The sequence below is a fragment of the Oryctolagus cuniculus genome, chromosome 1 (genome assembly GCF_051225735.1).
Source record: "Oryctolagus cuniculus isolate XC-2025 breed Fujian yellow rabbit chromosome 1, ASM5122573v1, whole genome shotgun sequence".
In the NCBI taxonomy this organism is placed as follows: domain Eukaryota; kingdom Metazoa; phylum Chordata; class Mammalia; order Lagomorpha; family Leporidae; genus Oryctolagus; species Oryctolagus cuniculus.
In genome coordinates this window covers 6,543,705-6,562,595 of record NC_142867.1, presented here as the reverse complement: position 1 = coordinate 6,562,595, position 18,891 = coordinate 6,543,705, and the positions used below count along the sequence as shown (strand labels likewise).

General features: G+C 70.7%; 1 protein-coding gene across 4 annotated transcripts; it reads right to left on the bottom strand.

Annotated features, from left to right (window-relative positions):
- Positions 1-1,446: 1,446 nt before the first annotated feature.
- CDC42BPG (CDC42 binding protein kinase gamma) lies at positions 1,447-16,633 on the bottom strand. Of its 4 annotated transcripts, none has more exons than XM_070068843.2 (36): positions 16,036-16,633; positions 13,989-14,080; positions 13,684-13,767; positions 13,312-13,407; positions 12,972-13,120; positions 12,532-12,625; positions 12,155-12,355; positions 11,793-12,041; positions 11,201-11,280; positions 10,782-10,855; positions 10,528-10,604; positions 10,256-10,435; positions 9,904-9,996; positions 9,667-9,788; positions 9,513-9,585; positions 9,302-9,408; positions 9,079-9,193; positions 8,824-8,972; positions 8,654-8,742; positions 8,382-8,434; positions 8,200-8,295; positions 8,063-8,122; positions 7,809-7,947; positions 7,537-7,670; positions 7,304-7,443; positions 7,127-7,208; positions 6,293-6,509; positions 5,264-5,326; positions 4,553-5,152; positions 3,791-3,888; positions 3,624-3,708; positions 3,399-3,519; positions 3,155-3,266; positions 2,872-2,992; positions 2,676-2,761; positions 1,447-1,913 (listed from the first exon to the last, which is right to left on the bottom strand). In XM_070068843.2, exons 1-36 carry the CDS (start codon positions 16,193-16,195, stop codon positions 1,857-1,859), a joined length of 4,548 nt encoding a protein of 1,515 aa, XP_069924944.2. In that variant the 5' UTR covers positions 16,196-16,633; the 3' UTR covers positions 1,447-1,856. The 4 variants fall into 4 exon arrangements, with proteins under 4 accessions (XP_069924944.2, XP_089163683.1, XP_069924941.2 ...); XM_089307557.1 differs by having other exon boundaries at positions 7,842-7,947; positions 16,036-16,632; XM_070068840.2 differs by having other exon boundaries at positions 1,458-1,913; positions 2,872-2,995.
- Positions 16,634-18,891: the final 2,258 nt, after the last annotated feature.

Sequence of the window (18,891 nt, the reverse complement as noted above, 5' to 3'; positions counted from 1 at the left end):
CTCCATCTGGGTCTCCCACGCAGGTGCAGGGGCCCAAGGACCTGGGTCATCTTCTACTGCTTTCCCAGGCCACAGCAGAGAGCTGGATCAGAAGTGGAGCAGCCAGGACTCAAATCCCAGCGCCCATATGGGATGCCGGCACTACAGGCAGTGGCTTTACCCACTACACCACAGTGCCCCCCCCCCCCCTTTAACTAAAGATTTATTTGAAAAGCAGAGAGCGAGTAAGCAATCTTTCATTTGCTGGTTTACTCCCCAAATGCCAACAACAGCCGGGGCTGGACCACAAAGCCAGGAGCCAGGAGCTCCACCCGGGTCTCCCATGTGGGTGCAGGGACCCAAGCCCTTGGGGCCAGCACCTGCTGCCTCCCAGGTGCCTTCGCAGGGAGCTGGAGAACGCTCTGGCCCGGGTGTGCGAGTTACAAGCAGTGGTTTTCAGCTCTGTGCTACCCCCACGCCCACCACACGGCTCCACGGCACAGGACGGGGCAGAGGCGGGCGGCCGCAGCGCACAAAGCTGTCTTTATTGATTTCTTGCAGCTTCACAGAGCTTCAGGGCCTGTCCCTTCCGGGAGAGTGGCCCTCGAGGAGATAAATACTTATTTGCCCCCCATGTGTTTGTAGGGGGAGGTTTAATAAAAATAGTAATACAATAACAATAATGACTGCAGTCAATACTAAAACACCCCCATGTTCCCCTAACACAGTCGGTTGAAGCTTGGAGAAAAAGGGGCCCCTTGTGGGAAGGGCCGAGACCTCCAGGGGCCCCCACCCGGTGCCGGCTCCCACCAGAGGCCTTTATAAATACCCACCCCATCCTGTCCCTGCCTGAGTCCCCCCACTGGGCGGAACAGCTGACCAAGCTCTGCTCATGGACCTCCTTGCCGCCAAGCCCCCAGCTCCTGCCCCTCCCTCCTCTTCTCCAGGACCCCTCCTTTGCATCCCTCTCCTGCCCCCTCCCTCCTCTCCTCCTAACCCCTCCCTCCTCTCCTCCTAACCCCTCCCTCCTCTCCTCCTAACCCCTCCCTCCTCTCCTCCTGCCCCCTTCCTCCTCTCCTCCTGCTCCCTCCCTCCTCTCCTCCTGCCCCTCCCTCCTCTCCTCCTAACCCCTCCCTCCTCTCCTCCTGCCCCCTCCCTCCCTCTCCTCCTGCCCCCTTCCTCCTCTCCTCCTGCTCCCTCCCTCCTCTCCTCCTAACCCCTCCCTCCTCTCCTCCTGCCCCCTCCCTCCTCTCCTCCTGCCCCCTCCCTCCTCTCCTCCTAACCCCTCCCTCCTCTCCTCCTGCCCCCTTCCTCCTCTCCTCCTGCCCCTCCCTCCTCTCCTCCTGCCCCTCCCTCCTCTCCTCCTGCCCCCTCCCTCCTCTCCTCCTGCCCCCTTCCTCCTCTCCTCCTGCCCCCTCCCTCCCTCTCTGCTCCTCCTCCTCACCTACATTCTTCCCCCTCCTTTCCTCTGCATCACAGCCGGTCTCCGCCCCCCCCCGGCCCCCCAGTCCTGAGCAGAGAACCAGACCCGCCCCATGTGGGCCTCAGCCGGGGCCGCACAGTCCATGGACGGATGCCACTTGCTCTCAGGGACCGGGTCCCTCTCCATCCCTCACCGGATCCTTCCGAGCCCCCGGGGCGTGGCACTGGGAATGAGAGCTTTGGCACGGTCAGCCCAGTCCCAGCCATCCTCCTCCAGGGCTGGCAGGTGGAGGGCTGGGAGCCGCGAGAACCCAGGCCAGCCCCCGGCTCCGGCACTGTCCGGCTCGGGCCCTCCCTGTCCGGGTCTGCATCGCCAGGACTGCCGTTCCTGGAGCTCCGTGCTCCCTCGCGCCGCGTCCGTCTCTCCTGGGACTGGGTGGGCACCGCCAGACGGCTCAAGGGGAGCTCTCGGACTCGGGAGCTGGGGGGAGGCTCCGGGGCCGCTCTGAGACCTGGCGGGGCGGGAGCAGGAAGTCAGGGCGGGCAGGACCCCTTGCTGGCCAGGCCAGCACCTCGAGGCTTCCGGAGCGCCCATCGCTGCCGCCGTCAGGTGTGGGAGGAAGCTGGAGATGAGGTGGGGTGCGGGGCGCTCCTCGGCACCCGGCGAGTCCCCTCGGTCCACTCTCCTGCGCTTCCACGCGCTGTACTCTGACCCCCACCATGGAGGAGGCGCCCGCAGGTGAGGGAGCACCGGCACCCAGAAGGAAACCACAGCACGGCAGGGGTCACCCGACCGGGTGTCCAGAGCGGCTTCTCGCAGGCAGCCTGGCTGTCGGGTTGAGGACAGGGATGGGCACCAGAGCAGGTGCATGGGGAGGGGCAAACGTGGCCATCCCAGGGCCCGGAGCTGGCCAAGTGGTGTGGCTGGAGGGCCCCAGCCCCTCCCCCTCCCCCAGCAGGCCCGGTTCCCTCCTCGGACCGCCCCCCCAGGCCCCAGGGACGGCTGGGGGTGTGCAGAACCCCTGGCGCTCTCCTCCCCACACCAAGGCGATGCTGAGCCCTTCTCCTTGGGATGAGCTCATTTCACACGTGAGCCGAGCCCGCCCGGGGAGGGGAGGCACCGTGCCCAGGGCCACCCAGCTGGAGCCAGAGCCAAGTCTCCAGGGGGCGCCCGCAGCCCTCTGGGGCTGGGACAGAGCACAGCCTGCCCCTGGGAGGAGGGCGAGCAGGGTGGGCACGGATGGACCCCTGGGGCCTCTGCGTGGTCGGCTCACCTGCACCACGGAGGCTGCGGGGCTCAGAGAGGCCTGGGGGCAGGACACTGATTCGCTGGACAGAGACGTCCAAGGCTTCCTCTTCTCTGCTCCGGGGGGGGGGGAATGGGGGGGCACAACAAAAGGCCAAGGTCAGAGCTCAGGCGGCCGCAGCGGGCGGGCAGGAACTGAGGGGAGGGGCGAGGCGCTGCCTTACTGGGGTCTGCGTCTCCCGGGAAGCCGGCGCTGCCCATGGACGCCGGACGGCGCGGCGCCTCCGAGAAACTGTGCGGGCGCTGCGGGCCGGAGCTGCGGGCTCCTCGGGCCTTCTCCGGGGCCTGCTGGGGGACAGGGTGGAGGGGCTGGGACCGGGAGCTGCAGGCTGCCCCGCCCCCACCTCGCCGGGACAGGTGCCGGAGAGATGAGTCACAGGCCTCAGGGCCCAGGTGACCACGCAGGCCTGCGCGGGGCCAGCACGTGACTGGCCGCAGCGGACTCACGTGGTCCCTAGCTCCGGCCTTCCCCGCAGTGGGGCCCACGTGCACCAGGTGGTTGAAGTTGGTGGGCGGCGAGATGAGCTTGGAGCGCACAAACGGGTCTTTCAGCATCTCCCTGCGGGCAGACGGCGGAGTGGGAAGGGGGCAGCCAGGGAGCCCAGTGCGCGCCCCGCCCCCAAGGCAGGAGGCCCCGCCCCCAGGCTGGAGGCCCCGCCCCCAGGCTGGAGGCCCCGCCGCGCACGCGCACCTGCGCTGCTGCTGCCGCTGCTCCTCCGACACGCGGAAGAAGAAGCGCCGCTTGCTCTTGGCGCGGAACAGCTGGCGCCGGCTGTTGTCGGTGAGGTCGGGGATGTCGAACTCGTCCTTCTCTGTGGGAGCGTTAGAGAGCTGGGGGTGCCCGCGGGTGGCCGCAGGTGCCCGCGGCCCCGTCGGCGGCGCATGCGCGTAGGCAGGCACACGCTCGCTGCCTCACCTGCCAGCCGGTTCCTGAGGTAGGTCAGGCGGACCTTCTCGGTGCCGTAGAGGAACAGGCTGCCCTCTGGATTCAGGGGCCGCACCTGCGGCAGCGGGCACAGCGGTCAGGCGGGGCGGCGGGCCCGCTCCGGCGTGAGCGCCGCGGGGGGCTGGGCAGACCCTCACCTTCTTGAGCGGCACGGTCTGGACCCATTCTGCTCTCCGCACGTCGAACACGTCCATGGAGTTCTCGCTGAACACTGTCAGGTAGGGGGCTGCGTAGCCTGCAGGTGGGAGACGGCCCGAGCTGTGCCAGGTACCTGTCTCCCTGCCGCACAGCCGACTCCCCGCCAGCCCCACGCAAAGACCCTTCCTCCGGGTCTCCCAGCCGTGCCCCCCAACCCCAAGACGGCAGAGCCCGGGAGCGCAGTAGACAGACACCTGTGATCACAGAGCGGGGAGCGGAAACCGTGGGCCAAGTAACGCCAAGGTCCCCCAGCTGGCAGGGAGCGCTGGGGTCTGGCCCCAGATGTCTGTGCTGTACCCACCCCTCCAAGACCAAGCGGTCGCTCGCTCGGGCACGCACCAGGCTGCCCGCGCCCTCCCCCCGACATCCGCAGCCCTGCCCGTGCCGGGCCGGGAGCTGGATGTGCAGGAGGAAGCAAGCCCCAGCCGCCTCTGCATCGCCCCCACGCCTAAGCAGGAGGGCGTGAGAGGCAGGAGAGGCCGAGCAGAGCAAAGGAGCAGAGGGCGGGCCGGTGGGGCAGGGAGGCGGTGATGACCCCGACAGCAAGCCCGGCGGGCACCACAGGAGCCGCAGCTAAGACGGGACGGGAGCAGGTGCACGGCCCAGGGAGGAAACACTGCAGGGAGGGCGGCCTGGGCAGGGCCTCTGGCACCCAGCTCAGGAGGTTGGAACACCACAGCCAGGCCGTGCACGGGCCTTACCCCAGCCCGTGGGCGCTGCTGGCCACAGCAGCTCGTGGCCGCGAGACTTGCGGCCAGCGCTGTCCACGTAGACGCCGGCGGTGGTGAAGAGCAGCAGGAACTCGCTGAGGCTGAGCTCCACCGCGCCCAGCGCCTCGCCCAGGCCCCCGCGGGACGGTGGCAGCTCCTCGGGCCCCAGGCCGGCCCCCAGGGCCAGGGGCGCGGCCTCGTTGAGCAGCGGGTACAGCGCGAAGGCCCCCGCGGCACCCACGCACAGCCGGTCGCCCAGCAGCCCCAGGCTCTGCACGGGGGCGGGCGCCTGCAGCTCCCGGATGCGCCGCTGCCAGGGCCCGGGGCCGGGACCCAGCTGGTAGCAGAGCACCTGGCGCTTCACGGCGACACAGATGACGGGGGTGCGGGCCTGCAGGATGCGCCCGGCGGCCAGCGCCTGGCAGCCTCGCGACTCGGGGATCTTGGCGCCCGCCGCCTCGGCGCTCTCCAGCTCGGCCAGGGGGAAGAGGCGCACGCTGGGGCCGCGGCCGCACAGCGCCACCAGCAGGCCCGCCGTGGGGCTCACGGCCAGCCGCTGCACCCGCCGGCACTCCCCGACCTGGAAGATGTCTGTGGGGTTGGCACGAGAGGGGCGGGCGGGTGAGGAGCCGGCCAGCCCCGCGGCCCCCCGTTCCCTGAGGTTGGCAGTCCCCTCGCCGCCCGGCCCAGCCTTGCCAGTACCGTGGCTGTGCAGGTGGATCACGTAGAGCCCTTCCTCCGTGCCCAGGGCAAGCCGCTCCGTGTCTGGTGGAGGGAGGCCAGGGGGCAGGTCAGGGGTCACCGCCAGCCCAGGGGATGAGGGGCCACTGCCTGCCTTGCTGAGGCGGCGCGTGGAGACCTCGCACGGTCGCCCATCACTGCACCTGTCTCCCCCAGCGTGGGCCAGCTTGGTGGCGGGGACAAGGAGAGAGGTGCCCCGGCTGTGGGTAAGCCACGTCACCTCTCTGCCGAAGCGAACAGTGATGGCACCTTTCCCATGCGGAAGAGAGGAGCAGCGCGCTGAGTGCAAGCCCCCTCCCCTCTGGCTCCGGCCTGGCCCGGGGCAACCTCGCGACCCCTCGGCTCTGGGGGCTTGGGCTGCAGCCCCGTGGCACCCCTGTCTTTCCCAGCCATCAGTCACGGAGCCGCCCTGCGGAGGCCCAGGCTCCTGGCCGGACACGGTGCCCCTCGTAGCTGTTTCCTGCACACAGGAGGGGTGAGGCTCCCCCAGGTCACCCGGTTTTCTGTGACAGAGGTGCGGCGGGTGGAGCTGCTGCCCACAACACCAGCCCCCCACATCGAAGCAGGTTCCAGTCCTGCCTGTTGTTGGCTCAAGTGCTAGGGCCCCTGCCGCCCCCATGGAGACCTGGATGGAGCTCCAGGCTCCTGGCTTCAGCCTGGCCCGGCCCAGCCATTGCAGTCACTTGGGGGAGTGGGCCAGTGTGGATGGAAGATATCTCTCTCTCTCTCTCTCTCTCTCTCTCTCCCTGTCTCTATCTGTAACTCTGCCTTTCCAGTAAGTAAAATCTTAAAATAAATAAATAAATAAATTTGCTCCCTCTCTCGCTTAAGATTCTTTTAGAAGCAGAAACTGAGGCACAGAGGAATACTTCCGTGGCGAGAGGCCAGGCCCCTGCCCTGGGCTCTCCACACCACTGTGCGCAGAGGAGCGCTCCTGGCCGGGGCGGCCCCGCCTCTGCCTGGACGGGCCGCAGCCCCACCCCAGCTCACCGATGACAGCCGCGCAGAGCGTGTGGGGCAGCAGCGGCAGCCCGTTGTCGTAGGCCTCCTTGAGGATGTACACGGGCCGGGGCCTCGGCCGGCTGTCCGCCAGCAGCCGCTGCAGCTCGCCCAGCACCTGCAGCCAGCGCTCCCGCTCCGCCTCGCTCTCGGCCAGCAGCAGCACGGTGCACGTGGTCGGCGGCACGGTCAGCTGGGACGCCGTCACCTGTGGGCAGGGACCCCTGCTGGAAGCCGGCGAGCGGGCCAGCAGCCTCCTGCCCTTCCTCCCCTCCTCCTCCTCCCGCTCCTCCTCCTCCAGCTGTCAGCACCGACCCGGAGCTCGCAGGCTGCAGGGCTAGGCGTGGTCTACGGCAGGGGACAAGCCACACAGGGCGGGCAGACAAGAACCCAGAGCCCTGTGATTGGCACCGTGACGGGAAGGGGCCGCAGCGTGGGGGAACACGGGGTGGGCGCCTGGAGGCTGAGGGAGGAGCAGACTCGCCAGGGAGGGGCGATTTTGTGGGGGGGGGGACACAGCGTGAGGACTGAGAACCAGGCGCCCAGGGCACTCTGGGAGCTAGAGACGGCCGGGCATGGCCACAGCAGAGGCAGGCTCAGGCCTGTGGCGTCTCAAGGCCTCAGTCGGAAGCACCCGGAGGACCACGGGAGGCCACAGGAGGGTCCCAAGCAAGGCGGGCCATGGCCAGAGTCCCACGAGAGAGCTCCCAGTGGACAGAAGGGGGCTGCCGTGGGCACCTGTACCCGGGCCAGGGGGCGGGGAGGAGATTAGACGTGTCGGGTGAGCCAGAGCCGGGGAGCACGGGGCCCCGCCCCCACACTCACCCTGAAGATGCGCGGCAGGTCCCTGGACTGGGCGTGGATAACATCAGAGGCCAGGACAGGGGTGGCCGAGAACTGGGGGTCCCTGGGAGATCCACGGAGCGGGTCAGAGGCCACGCTGTCCCCGGCTGCCCCCCTTCGGGCGCTCGTCCCTTGCCTGTGCCCCTGCCCCCTGCTGACCTCAGATCCAAGGCCTGCAGGAGGGCCCCGCTGGCCGGGCTGAGCCGCGCGTCGGGGGCGTCAAACAGCAGCAGGCGGGAGTCGCTGAGGGCCGCGAACACGCGCTGCCAGCCGCGCCGGACGCCCGAGGGCCGAGGCACCTGTGCGGGAGGAGGGAGGCGTGGGAGGAGAGCCCGGAGTCCTGGCACCTCCGCCCCCGACCCCAGACACCCCTGCCCCCAGCCCCAGCTCACCGACAGGAAGCCCTCGTAGGCGGTGCCTGTGCCCGTGTCGGGATGCACGCCCAGGGCCGTGCGGAGGAGGTCAGGGGGCACAGGGCAGGGTGGGGCCTGTGGGGCGCAGGCTGAGTGACAGAAGTAGCCGCAGGCTGCAAGGGACGCGGGAGAGGGCGCGTGGGGCTGGGTGGGGCCAGCCCTGCACCAGGCCTCCCAGTCCCAGCTCCCCTGAGCCACCACCGGGCCCCCACCCCGGGAGACGAGCGAAGCCGAGTAGGAGGAAATCTAACCGGGAGGAGGCCCTGGGCTGGGGGGGGCCTCACCGTCACAGCCCAAGCCCTGGCGGCCCAGGCCCAGCATGAGCGAGGTGCAGCGGAGACACTTGGTGGGGGAAGGGAAGCTCCGTGGGCGCAGCGTGTGTGAGCCGGGCTGCAGAGGGGGACACGCTGTCACTGTGGCCGAGCCGGGCGGCGGTGCCCACCCTGGGCTCCAGCGCGTCTAGGGCCTTGGGCTGCCACCCCGCGCCGCCCCTCCGGAGGCTGACCTTAGCAGGAGGGCCTTCTGCAGGGGCCGTGGGAGCCGCAGGCACTCGGGGCAGTGCAGCCTGTAGAGGGCACGTGACCGGTGAGGGGGGGCAGGGGTGCGGCCCGCCCACTCCCAGGGGGCCCCGCCCACACTCACCCCCGCGCGCAGGCTGCGCCGGCCCTCAGGCCTCAGCTCCGGCTCCATCCCAGGCCTCAGGGCCTCTCCCGAGGTGCCAGGGTCCTTGGCGGAATCCTGGGGATGGGGAGGGAAGGACGAGGCTAAGGCCCTCGTGCCTCTGGCTAGGACCTGGCCTCAGGGCCCTGCACCTGCAGTCTTACCTCTGCGCCCCGGAAAGACAGGAAAGGAATCAGGGAATTCGAGGACTTGACGTCTGCAGAGAAAAGGCAGGGGTCATGGGGGCAGGGGTCACGGGGGCAGGGGTCCCAGGGCTGAGCGGGGACCCCAGGCCCCACGTCAATAAAATGGGGTGATGGCTGGCGGGGGAGGGCCAGGGCTGTCACACAGGTCCCGGTGAGTGCCGGGTCACGGGGTCTACGTCCTGGGAGCCCCCTGGGGCACCCGGAGGCCGGGGTGGGGACCGGACACTGACCCCCGGGCCCACGGGCCCGCAGCTCCTCGCGCAGCGCGGCCAGCTCCTGCCGCAGGGCCTGGCTCTGCTTCTCCGCCTCCTGTAGCCGGCTGCCGGGAAGGGGCACGGGCTCGTCACGGGCTCCACTCAGGCCGCCCGCCCGCCCGCCCGCCCGCCTCCCCCGGCCTCACCGCTCCGCCTGCAGCTGGGCCTCCTGCGCCCGGGTCAGGCTCTCCTGCAGCCCCTGCTTGGCGCGGATCTCGGCCTCCAGCGCCAGCTGCAGCTCCAGCCGGGCCGAGGCCTCCATCTTCTGCAGGCGCCGCGCCTTCCACTGGTGGTCCTGGAGGTCGGGCACCCCCGCAGGAGCCCCTGTGAGCCGGCTGCCCCGGCGGCCCCTCCCAGCCCCAGCTCCGCCACCCGCTTCCCTGGGCGTCTCGGGGGCTCACCAGAGGCCGGGTAGGGAGCGTCTGGGGGCCCGCGTGCCCCAAGGACTCCAGCTCCTCGGCCATCTTGGTGGCCAGCGCCTGCAAGTAGCCCCTGGAGACCTTCTCGTCATTCACCCTAAGCAGGAAGGGGCTTGGCTGAGGTCCCGGGCAGCCCCTCTGCCGGCCCGGCCCCGCCCCGCCCCGCGCTGGCCCCGCCCCGCCCCGCCCCGGCCCGCGTGCACACCAGGTAAGGATGTCGGCGATCTGGGCCTCCCAGCTGCTCTCCGTCTCCCGCCGCTCGCCCTCCAGCTGCCGCTTGCTCTGCTGCTCCCTCTCCAGCTCCTCGGCCAGCTGGGCCAGGCGGGAAGGGGTGTCGGTCTCCGGGCGCTCACCTGATGTGGGCTGGGGCCCCGGTGGCGCTGCCCCCGCCCCGCTGCCCCGCCCGACCCGCTCACCCGCTCCTGCTCCCGGCTCAGCCGCGCGTTCTCCTCCTGCAGCCGGCGCAGGGCCTCCTCCTTCCCGCCTGGCCTGGGGAGGACACGGCCCAGGTGGTGACTCGCAGCCCGGTGCGGGCGGGCCCAGCCCTGCCGCCCCCGGCCGCCGGCTCACCCGAGGCCGCAGGCCTGCTCCGGGTGCTCACACAGCGCCGCCGCCTCCCTCTGCAGCTGGGCCTCGTCAGGCCCACCCTGGGGCGCTCCCGAGCCGCTGGCCTCAGAGGCTGTGTGCGAGGACTTGAGGACGCAGCAGTGTCAGGGCGGGGACCGAGCGCTCCCCCACCCCCGCGGGCTCGAGTGGGGTCACCCTGAGGGTGCATCCTCCCCCCCAAAGTGACCGAGGACTCCCTACCTCGGCCTGGGAGGTGTCCTTGTCACGGCTTCGCTCGTGCTGTCCCTGGAGCTGCGTCACTTCCCGGCTCAGGGTGGCCACCCGGGCCTCCAGCTGTGACAGGTGCAGAGGCCGGTGCCGACCCTGCTCTGCTACAGCCATGGGCTGCGCCAGCCACGGCGAGTGTGACCCAGACCGCCCCACCCCCCAGCCGTCCCAAGGCCCGGAACCCCAGAGCCACAGCGGGCTGCCAAGGCCTGTGATGGACCCAGCCCCTGGCACCAAGCCCCCGCCCCCGCCCAGGGTCCTGTGGTCACGCTGAGGGTCACGGCGGCAGAGCCCGGCGGCTGTCCTCACCCGCCCCGTCACTCACCTCTCTCCGGGCGCCCTGGGCTTCCTCCAGCTGGGCGCTCAGGGCCTGGGCCCCGCTGGCCGCGGCCGCCTCCCTGTCCTGGGCCTCCTGCAGCCTGCGGAGCAGCTCCTCCTGCCGGCTCTGCGCTCGGCACAGCTCCTGTGCCTGCGCCTGCAGCGCTGCCCGGGCCTCAGCCAGGTCCTGGGGAGTCGGGGTGGGGGGCGAGGCCCGGGTCAGGACAGACCTGGGAGGCACAGCGCCCTGGGCCACCAGCCGGCCTAAGCAGCCCTCACCTGGCGCAGCTGGTCCCTCTCCTGCTGCAGGTCACTGTCCCGCGGGGACAAGGGGGCCTTGCCGTCCCTCAGCGTCTCTGCCAGGAATAGTCACTGAGACCAGGCACACAGATGGCCCGGCCTCAGCAGGTGCACCCCGAGCAGTGCCTCCGAGGGCCTCTGGCAGGGGAGGGGAGCGCCCCCAAGCGAGCGGCTGGGCCTGCAGCAGCCCCAGGCCCACACCCTCAGCCCAGCTGCGGCAGCCGCCCCCTTACCTGAGTCCTTCCAGCTCAGCTCCACGTCCTGCTCCACGGCGCTCGCCGGCTCGGCAGCACTCTCAGGACTGGGCCTGCGAGGGCACAGGGCAACACGCGCTGGCAGAGCCCCCAGGCCCGGATGCCTCCTCCCCCGTCCAGTCATTCACGCATCCAAGAGACATCCACCGCACACAGCCCCCTGCCCAGGCCCGGCCTCTATGCTGGGGAGAAAGCCGCTTTAGACTCCAGGCCTCTGGTCCTGTGTCCGGTGCTCCCCCAGCCTGCCCTGGGCACGCTGAGCACCAGGCGCGGGGCTGCAGCCCACGGGGGCCTGCGGCGTGCCCGTGCCAGGAACTCACTCTGCTCCCCTTCCCGGGGTCCTAACGGGACCAGGCAGCCCCTGGCTTCCCCACCAGGTGTGCGAGGGCTGGACTCACCTGCCCAAGGTGTAGGTGAAGCCCACGAATGGCAGATGATGGCCCGAGAAGGCCCCGTGGGTGGGCGGTGGCAGAGTCCCCTGCGGGGGGGGGGGTGCAGGGCGTCAGCGGGCCCAGCGCCAGGCTGAGGCCTGCGCGCTCCCTCAAATATAAAAAGAAAACTTTTGCCTGTCAAATGTTAAAAGAAAACTTCTGCAGCAAAAGAAACATCTTTTTTTTAACTAGCTCGAGAGACACAGGGAGCAAGCTCCCATCCACGGCGCACCCCCGGCTGCCGACGACATCCCAGCCGGGAGCTGGGGTCTCGCTCCAGGTCTCCCGTGAGGGTGGCAGGGAGCCGCAGCCAGGAGCGAGAGCCAGTCCCAACTCCTGCCTCAAAGCTCTGAGACTCCGCCTTCCATGGTCACACGATGACGCGCTCGTGCGTGAGCTCGGGTTAAGGGACTACCCCAGGGACTTCCTGCGGCACAACCCAGCTCGGTGCAGGTGGACGGGCTCTGGTGATCATGGCTCGGGGCTCTGAAGGCCTCACGCCCAGTCCAGAGCGGCTCGAGGGACTCCTGGGGCCTCAGGGCGGTCCCCAGGCACTCACTGGATGGTTGAGCGTGTCGTCGTCCACGTCAAAGTTGGAGGTGTCCAGGGGCCCACGGAGCTCAGGGATGTAGGGAGCAGTGCTGGTGGCCAGCCGCTCCCAGTCCACGCCCTCGAAGAAGGGATGGTTCCGGAAGTCGTCCAGCCCGCCGCGGCCCAGCCGCTCCTCCTGGCGGCACAGCAGCTGGCGGATGAGGTCCTGGGCGCTGGCGGGCACGTCGGGCACATCTGGCGGGAACTGCAGGTGGTCCTGCGGCCAGGGCCAGGCCGGCCCGGTCAGGTGGGGCCCAGCGGTGTCTCTGACCACCCCGGGCTCAGGGACCCCGCTGCCCTCCCTGGGACCCCAGAGCCACGTGGCCCAACCTCGTGGTTCATGATCTTGCCGTAGGTCTCCACGAGGGACTCAGCGTAGAAGGGGGTCTCCCCAAAGAGCAGCTCGTAGGCGCAGACCCCCAGCGACCACCAGTCGCACTGAGGCCCATAGTGGCCGGTGCCCTCCTCCATGGCCTGCAGGATCTCGGGGGAGATGTAGTCTGGCGTTCCCACTGCCACGGACGAGTCCACCTGCGGGAGGCGCAAAGCTCCTGGCCGTGACCCTGGCACCCTCACGCCCCCAAGGCCGGCCAGGCCTAGTGCCCACCCCAGCCCGGCCCGGCCCGGCCCGGCGCCTCCCATTCCGGAGAGCTCGGCCCACCAGGCCCGGAGTCCCTGCTGCCTCTCGGGCGGGGTGAGGTCCTCACCATGCCACTCTCGTTGAGCCGTAGGCAGGAGCCGAAGTCGGCCAGGCGGATGTGGCCGTTCAGGTCCAGCAGGATGTTGTCCGGCTTCACATCCCTGGGGGAGGGGAGGTGGGGGAGCGAAGGCCTGTGTGGCAGATGTGCGTTGGGCACACGCCCAAGGGCCGAGGAGCACGCGCGCGCGCGTGTGTGTGTGTCCGTGTCCCCAGGCGCTCCTGGGTGCGCGCAGGTGGGTGGGAGAAGGCTGGGGACCAGAAGCTAGGAGGCCACAGGGCCGAGACTTGGGGGCAGCAGCGTGCACTGGCGGGGGGGTCACGCTTCTCCAGGGGAGACCACCCACCTGCCGGCTCACCCCAAGTCAGGCGCCCACCTGCACTACGCTCTGGCCTCCCTCCCCGACCGCAAACCGCGGCCCCCAGCACGTAAGGCCACACGGGGCCCACCTGTGGACGTAGCCCAGCTGATGCAGGGAGTGGATGGCCAGCACCATCTCTGCCAGGTAGAACTGCGCCAGCTCGGGCGGGAGGCGGTCCTCGAAGCGGCTGAGCAGCGTGAGGAGGTCCCCGCCCGCGTAGTAGTCCATGACCAGGTACTGCGGGGCAGCGGGGTGGGGGGGACAGATTCAGCGCGGGGCAAGGGGCAGCCACCAGCCCACCTCCCAGAGGCCCCTGGCAGACGCCAGGCAGGGAGCTCAGCCGAGGGGAGCCTCCTGGTCCCGGGGTGGGGGCCCTCCCTGCCCCCTGCCCTCGGCCCCTCCCCCGCCCGCTCCAGCCAGGCGCGCACCAGGTACTCCTCGTCCTGGAAGGCGTAGTGCAGAGCGGTCACCCAGCGGCTGTCCCCCTTCACCAGGACGTCTCGCTCCTCCCGGAAGCAGGCCGTCTGCAGCAGGTTGGGGAGCGGGGCTGGGGTCAGGGTCAGCGGCCCCCCACCCGCCAGCCCCAGGGTGCGGGTGGGGGGCATCCACAGCTCTGCTCTGCCCCAGGCCGGCCTCAGAGCAGCCCACGCTTGGGGGCTCTGGGCCTCGGTGTCGCCGTGAGGGGAATGGCACAAGCCGGCGCGCTCTCAGGACGGCTCGTGGTGAAGAGGGGAGGCCGCCAAGGTGGCCCGGTGCCCCGCAGGCCTCTCCGGCGCCCCGCCCCCGGGCCGCACACTGACCTCGGCTCTCTTCAACATCTCCCACTTGTGTAGCATCTTCATGGCGAAAACCTGCCCGGTGTCCCTCTGCCTCACCACGGCGACCTGGGGGCCGCCAGGAGGAGGGGCTGAGCCGCGCCCGGGGGCCCCCCTCCCCGGGCCCCCTCCCCGGCCCCCTCCCCGGCCCTCTGCTCACCTCCCTGGCCCCTCCCCGGCCCCTCCCCGGGCCCCCTCCCCGGCCCCCTCCCTGGCCCTCTGCTCACCTCCCCGGCCCTCTGCTCACCTCCCCGGCCCCTCCCCGGCCCCCTCCCCGGCCCTCTGCTCACCTCCCCGAAGGCCCCTCGGCCGATCACCTTCAGGATCTCAAAGTCATCTCTCTGCAGACACAGCTCCTTCACCTTCTGCACGAAGGGGCCGGCTGCGGGCAGAGGGGGCTCAGGGCGCTGGCCGGGCCCCCAGTGGTTTCTCTAGGCCGTGGACGGGCAGGGTCCCGGCTCGGCTGACCAACTGGCTGCCCAACCTCCCAGGACCCCTGTCTCCAGGTGGCCTCCGCCCCCAGGGGCGCTGCTGGTGGGACTCGTAGCCCTCCCCAGGCCAGGGTCTGGCCCCGGCCGGCCAGGTGACCCCGGGGACACCATTCCTACGTCAGCTCTTGGCCCCCTAACAGCGCCGGGCCAGGGCCTGCCTTGGAAAACTGGACGGGTGACATTCCTTGTCCCCAGGGAGACACCTCTGCCTCAGGAGGGTGGGCCTGGGTCCCAGGACCCCGGAGGCACAGCAGCACCTGTCTGGGGGTGAGGCCTGGGGCAGCAGGGAGAGCAAGCCCCATGCGGCCCCTGGGGGGGCTGGGCCTGCAGGCATCGTCAGGTGCTCACAGGGCAAACCCTGACACGGGGCCGGCGGCACCTGCAGGTGTGAGCGCTCAGGATCCCCTCCGGCCTGCCCAGCCCCTCCGGCCTTGCCTCCACCTCGCCCAGGTCCCCAACACCTCCAGGAGGGGCCTCCCGAGCCCCCGCGCGTGCCCTTCCCAGGCCTGCGGGCCGTGGGAGGGGAACGGAGCCGTGGGAACCGAGTCAGGATTGGGAGCAGCTGTGGCCTGGCGCCCTGCCTCAGTTTCCCCCGCCTGCCAGCTGGGCGGGCCTGTGGGTGGGAGAGAGCTGCTCCACTGGTTTATCAGGCAGAGCCCCCGCAGCGGGGGCGGAGTGGAACCTCATTACAGAAATTAATTGTCTCTTTCCCAGGTCTGTGCGCGGCAGAGTGGGGGGGAGCGACCCATCAGCCAGACAAGGGCCAAAGCCCAGGGCCCAGGAGGCTCCCGGCCACCCTGGACGGGCTGCCCGGCCCCCTGGCCCTGCCACAGGGCACGGGGGCTCTGGGTAGGGGTGAGGACAAGTTGGGGCAGGAGACCAGTGAGTCACCACCCTTCAGGTTACCGCGGGAGACGTCAACAGATGCCCCACGCCAGGGTCCCGGGGCAGGCAGGAGGTGCACACGCGTGCACACATATGCAGGGCTGTGCTGGGTGCTGACCACGGTCACACACCCACCACACAGCAGGAGTTCTGGGGAGAGCGGACGGCAGTGTTGGGGCCAGGCAGGGCCACTCTCTGGCATGCCGTGGTGGCAGGCCCTCAGCCGTGCCAGGCCGAACCCTGGGTCTGCCCAGAGCTCAGGCGCGCCAGGAACGCTGGTCGCCCACTGGGCAAACACACGCCTCACCCTGCCTCTGCCAGCCCCCCCTGCGCCCGGGTGTGACCAGGGAGCCCTCGGGCTGGCGCCAGTGCCACACTGGGCTCAGGGTCACCCCGGGCCAGCCACTCCCGGTGACTCAGATGTGAAGATCCACCTGGGGCCGGCCCCCTACCCAGCGGCGAGGAGCAGCCCGAGGAAGCCGCGAGGGTGGGTGGGGGCTGGGTTCTGAGGCCAGGCTGGGTGGCCCCTTGTGCAGGGAGCTGGGTGGGGACAGGAGCAAGTGTCCAGCAGCCGCGGCTCTGGGGTCGTGTGGCCTGCGGGGTGCGTGCGTGGCTCCCCGAGCCCCTTTGTGTGTCGCCCCCATGAGAAGTGGGGGAGGCCTGTGTGTCCGGGGACACGCAGGGGTCTGCGTGGGGCAGGCGCTGTGACTGCGAGCCAGGAACCCCATTCGCAGCTCGCGGAGGGCGTGTAGCGCCCAGTCGTCGGGGGTCCACCCTTGGGGACGAGTTTGCGCGTCTGCGTGAAGGCGTGTGCTGGTGACACGTGCGGGGGTCTGGGAGCGGGAGCGAGCGCGCGCGCGAGTCCGAGTGCCGGCGGGGAGTCGGGGGCCGCCGCGGAGGTCCCTGCGGGGGGAGGGTCCCGGCGCCGCGCCCCTGGGCCGCCCCCCTCCGTGCCACTCACCCCAGCTCAGGAACTGCGCCACGTTGCGCTCCCGCCGCAGGGGGGCGCTGCTGAGCTCGTGGTGCAGCCCCAGCAGCAGGTCCAGGAGGCCGTCGAGCCCCGGGCCGCCGCCGGCCTCGCCCCGCGCCAGGCGCTCCAGCGCGCGCAGCCGCCGCTCCATGGCTGCGGCCGGGCCTCTCGCATGCCCGCCCGTCGGTCGGTCCGTCCGGCGGTCCGCGCGCGGGCCGGCTCCGAGCGTGCGCCCCCCACCCTCCCGCCCTCCCCGCTGTCACCTTCCTCCGCCGCCGCCCGCGCGCCCTCACCTGGGCGCCGAGCCCCGCCCTGCACCCCGCCCCCCGACGGACGGGCAGGTGCGCGCCGGCCAATGGGAGCCGCGGCTGGAGGCGAGGGTGGGAGGGCGGAGGCGCGCGGGGCGGGGCCGACCCCGGCCAGGAAGTGGGAGGGCGGGCCGCGAGGGGCACTCCTGGGCGGGGCGTGGGGCGGGGGTCCCGCGGGGTCGCGGAGTCCGCCGGGGCCGCTGGGCATCCCCTGCCGGCTCCCGCCTGAGCCCGCGCCGGGCCCTGTCCTAGGCGGCGGCCGCCCCGGGCACTCCGCCTCCCCTAGCGCCCTGTGTCCAGGGAGAGGGGCTGGGACGGCCCGCGGCCCCGTGGCCGGATGGGAATTGTAGTTCCCGCCCTCCCCGGCTCGCCCGGCGCGCTGGGCAGCCCCCTGCCCCACCCCCACTCCCACCCCAAGTCCCTGATCTCACTCTGCTAGGACAGCTGACCTGGGAGACGGGTCCGTGGGGGCACTGGGGTCGTCACACCCATTCGGCAGATGGGCACACTGAGGCCCGGGAGGACCAAAGCGAACTGAGGGGCTCCGAGGCCGGACCCTGGGGTAGGCTGGGCTGCCTCCCCCACCGCGGCCGTCCTAAGCTTGGGCGGGCGCGGGCCGTGGAGAGGTCCGAGGCTGGCCGCAGCGGGGCGGAGACGTCCAGCTGGGAGGCGCCACGGGGCTGGGGTCTGTCCGGGACCAGAGATTGACAGACGGGGCACTTTCGTGGCTTCCGACAACACAGCCGTTCGGCAAAAGCTCAGCTTGGGGGGCTGCCTCCGCCCTCGGACTGGGCCCTCCTGCGGACCGGACTGGGTCAGCTCCCCGAGCTGGGGGAGGGGGCTCCCTGGGCACGCGCGCGGGGCTGCACCGAGCACCCCCGCGGCAAACAGGGCGTTTCTAGACACAGCGGGCCTCTCCCTTACCCTGACGGAGTCCGTGCCCGCCGGCTTGCGGGGTCCGGTCCGGTGCAATGGGAGACTAGTCGGGGTCGGGCCAGGAAGGGGAGTCAGGACTCGAACCCAGAGCTCGGGATCTGCCTCGCCGTCGCGGGCCGCCCTGCGAGGGCCCGGGCGCGCGCTCTGGGCTCACACCTGCGGGATTCTGAGCCGGGCGGGGCGGGGCTGGGGTCCGCAGGAGGGGAGAAGGGGCCTGCGCGCCGCGGCCACAGGGGGGCGCCAGAGACCAGGGGAGGGGGCTGGAGAAGGGGTCCCGCGCAGGGAAGTGCCCCCCCCCCCGTCCCGGGCGGCCCAGAGCGCCCCCCTCCCTCGCCGCCGGCCCGGTTCACGCCCTGTGTGACCTCGGGCATGTCGCTTAACCTAGCTGGACTTCACATCTCTTTTGCACGCCCGTTTCCCTGCCTGGGAAGGAGTCGGGCTCCCTGCTCGGACCTTTGTGGCGTCAAAGTCAGAAAGTCCCACCAGGCTCCCTGTCCCCCCACCCTGTTCCAGCCTCAGCTGCGGCAGAAGCGGCTCCGGACCGGGCCTGGCTGTGCCCCAGCAGCCCTGTTCTCTGGGCCGGCGTGACCACACCCCCGGGGCCCCCGTGGAGGGGGCCCTGTGCCCGCCTAGCAGGCAGGAGACGCCCACCCTGCCTGCGCGACTGCCCTGGCTCCTGGATCGGTGCCTGGCAGCAGGAGGGTACTGGGGGACACCCGGATGCTGGGGCAGGGCACAGAGAAAGGCCAGGCCGGGTGGATTTGGTGTTGGCCTTTGAGGGAGAATCCCAGGGACCCAGGCCTGGCAGGAAGAGGCAGAGGCTCTGGTGAGGAAGAAACTGGGGGAAGGGGCCCTGAGACGCGAGCCCCAGTGCACGCCGGGCACGCCGTGTTTCTGATCCCAAGCATAGGTCTCTGGGCCCGGGGCGAGCTCGGGGCTGGTAGCCCCCTCCTGAGCCCAGATGTGGCTCCCTCCCCTGAAGCCCGCGGCTCACACCCGAGGCTCTGTAGGGCTCATGGGAATGGCAGCAGCGGCCAGGCTGCAGCCACTGGGGAGCCCGGTGCCCCCCACCCACCCAGGGGTCTGCGCTGCCCAGGTGTGTGGCTGTGCACGTCCCTTGGCACAGGTCAGACGAGATGGCACCTGCTCAGGTTGGGGGGGGGGGACTAGGATTGCAGACTGGCCACCAGGGGCCACCCTATTAGTGCCCCTAGCCCAGGGCACTAACCTCTGCTGCTCAGGCTGCTGGTTCCTTTTACAAATTTATTGTAATGTATTTGAAAGGCAGAGATTCCCAGCCGCGGCTGCCTCCCAGGGTGGGCGCTAACAAGCAGCCAGGATCCGCAGCAGAGCCGGGACTTGAACCCAGGCCCTCAGAGAGGTGGGCTGCAGCCTTACCCACCTGCCACCCGGCTCTTGTTTGAAATGTGCTGGCCCGATTGACACGCAGCGGTTGTGTGTGTGTGTGGGACACAGGGTGACACCGCACGCTGTGTCTCCCACGCGGAGCCGTCAGGCCAGGGGAAGTGGGCTCTCCTCGGGGGAGCCGCAAAACCTTCATGAAGAACAGAATTCAAGGTGGATTTTGAGGGAAAAGTATTTT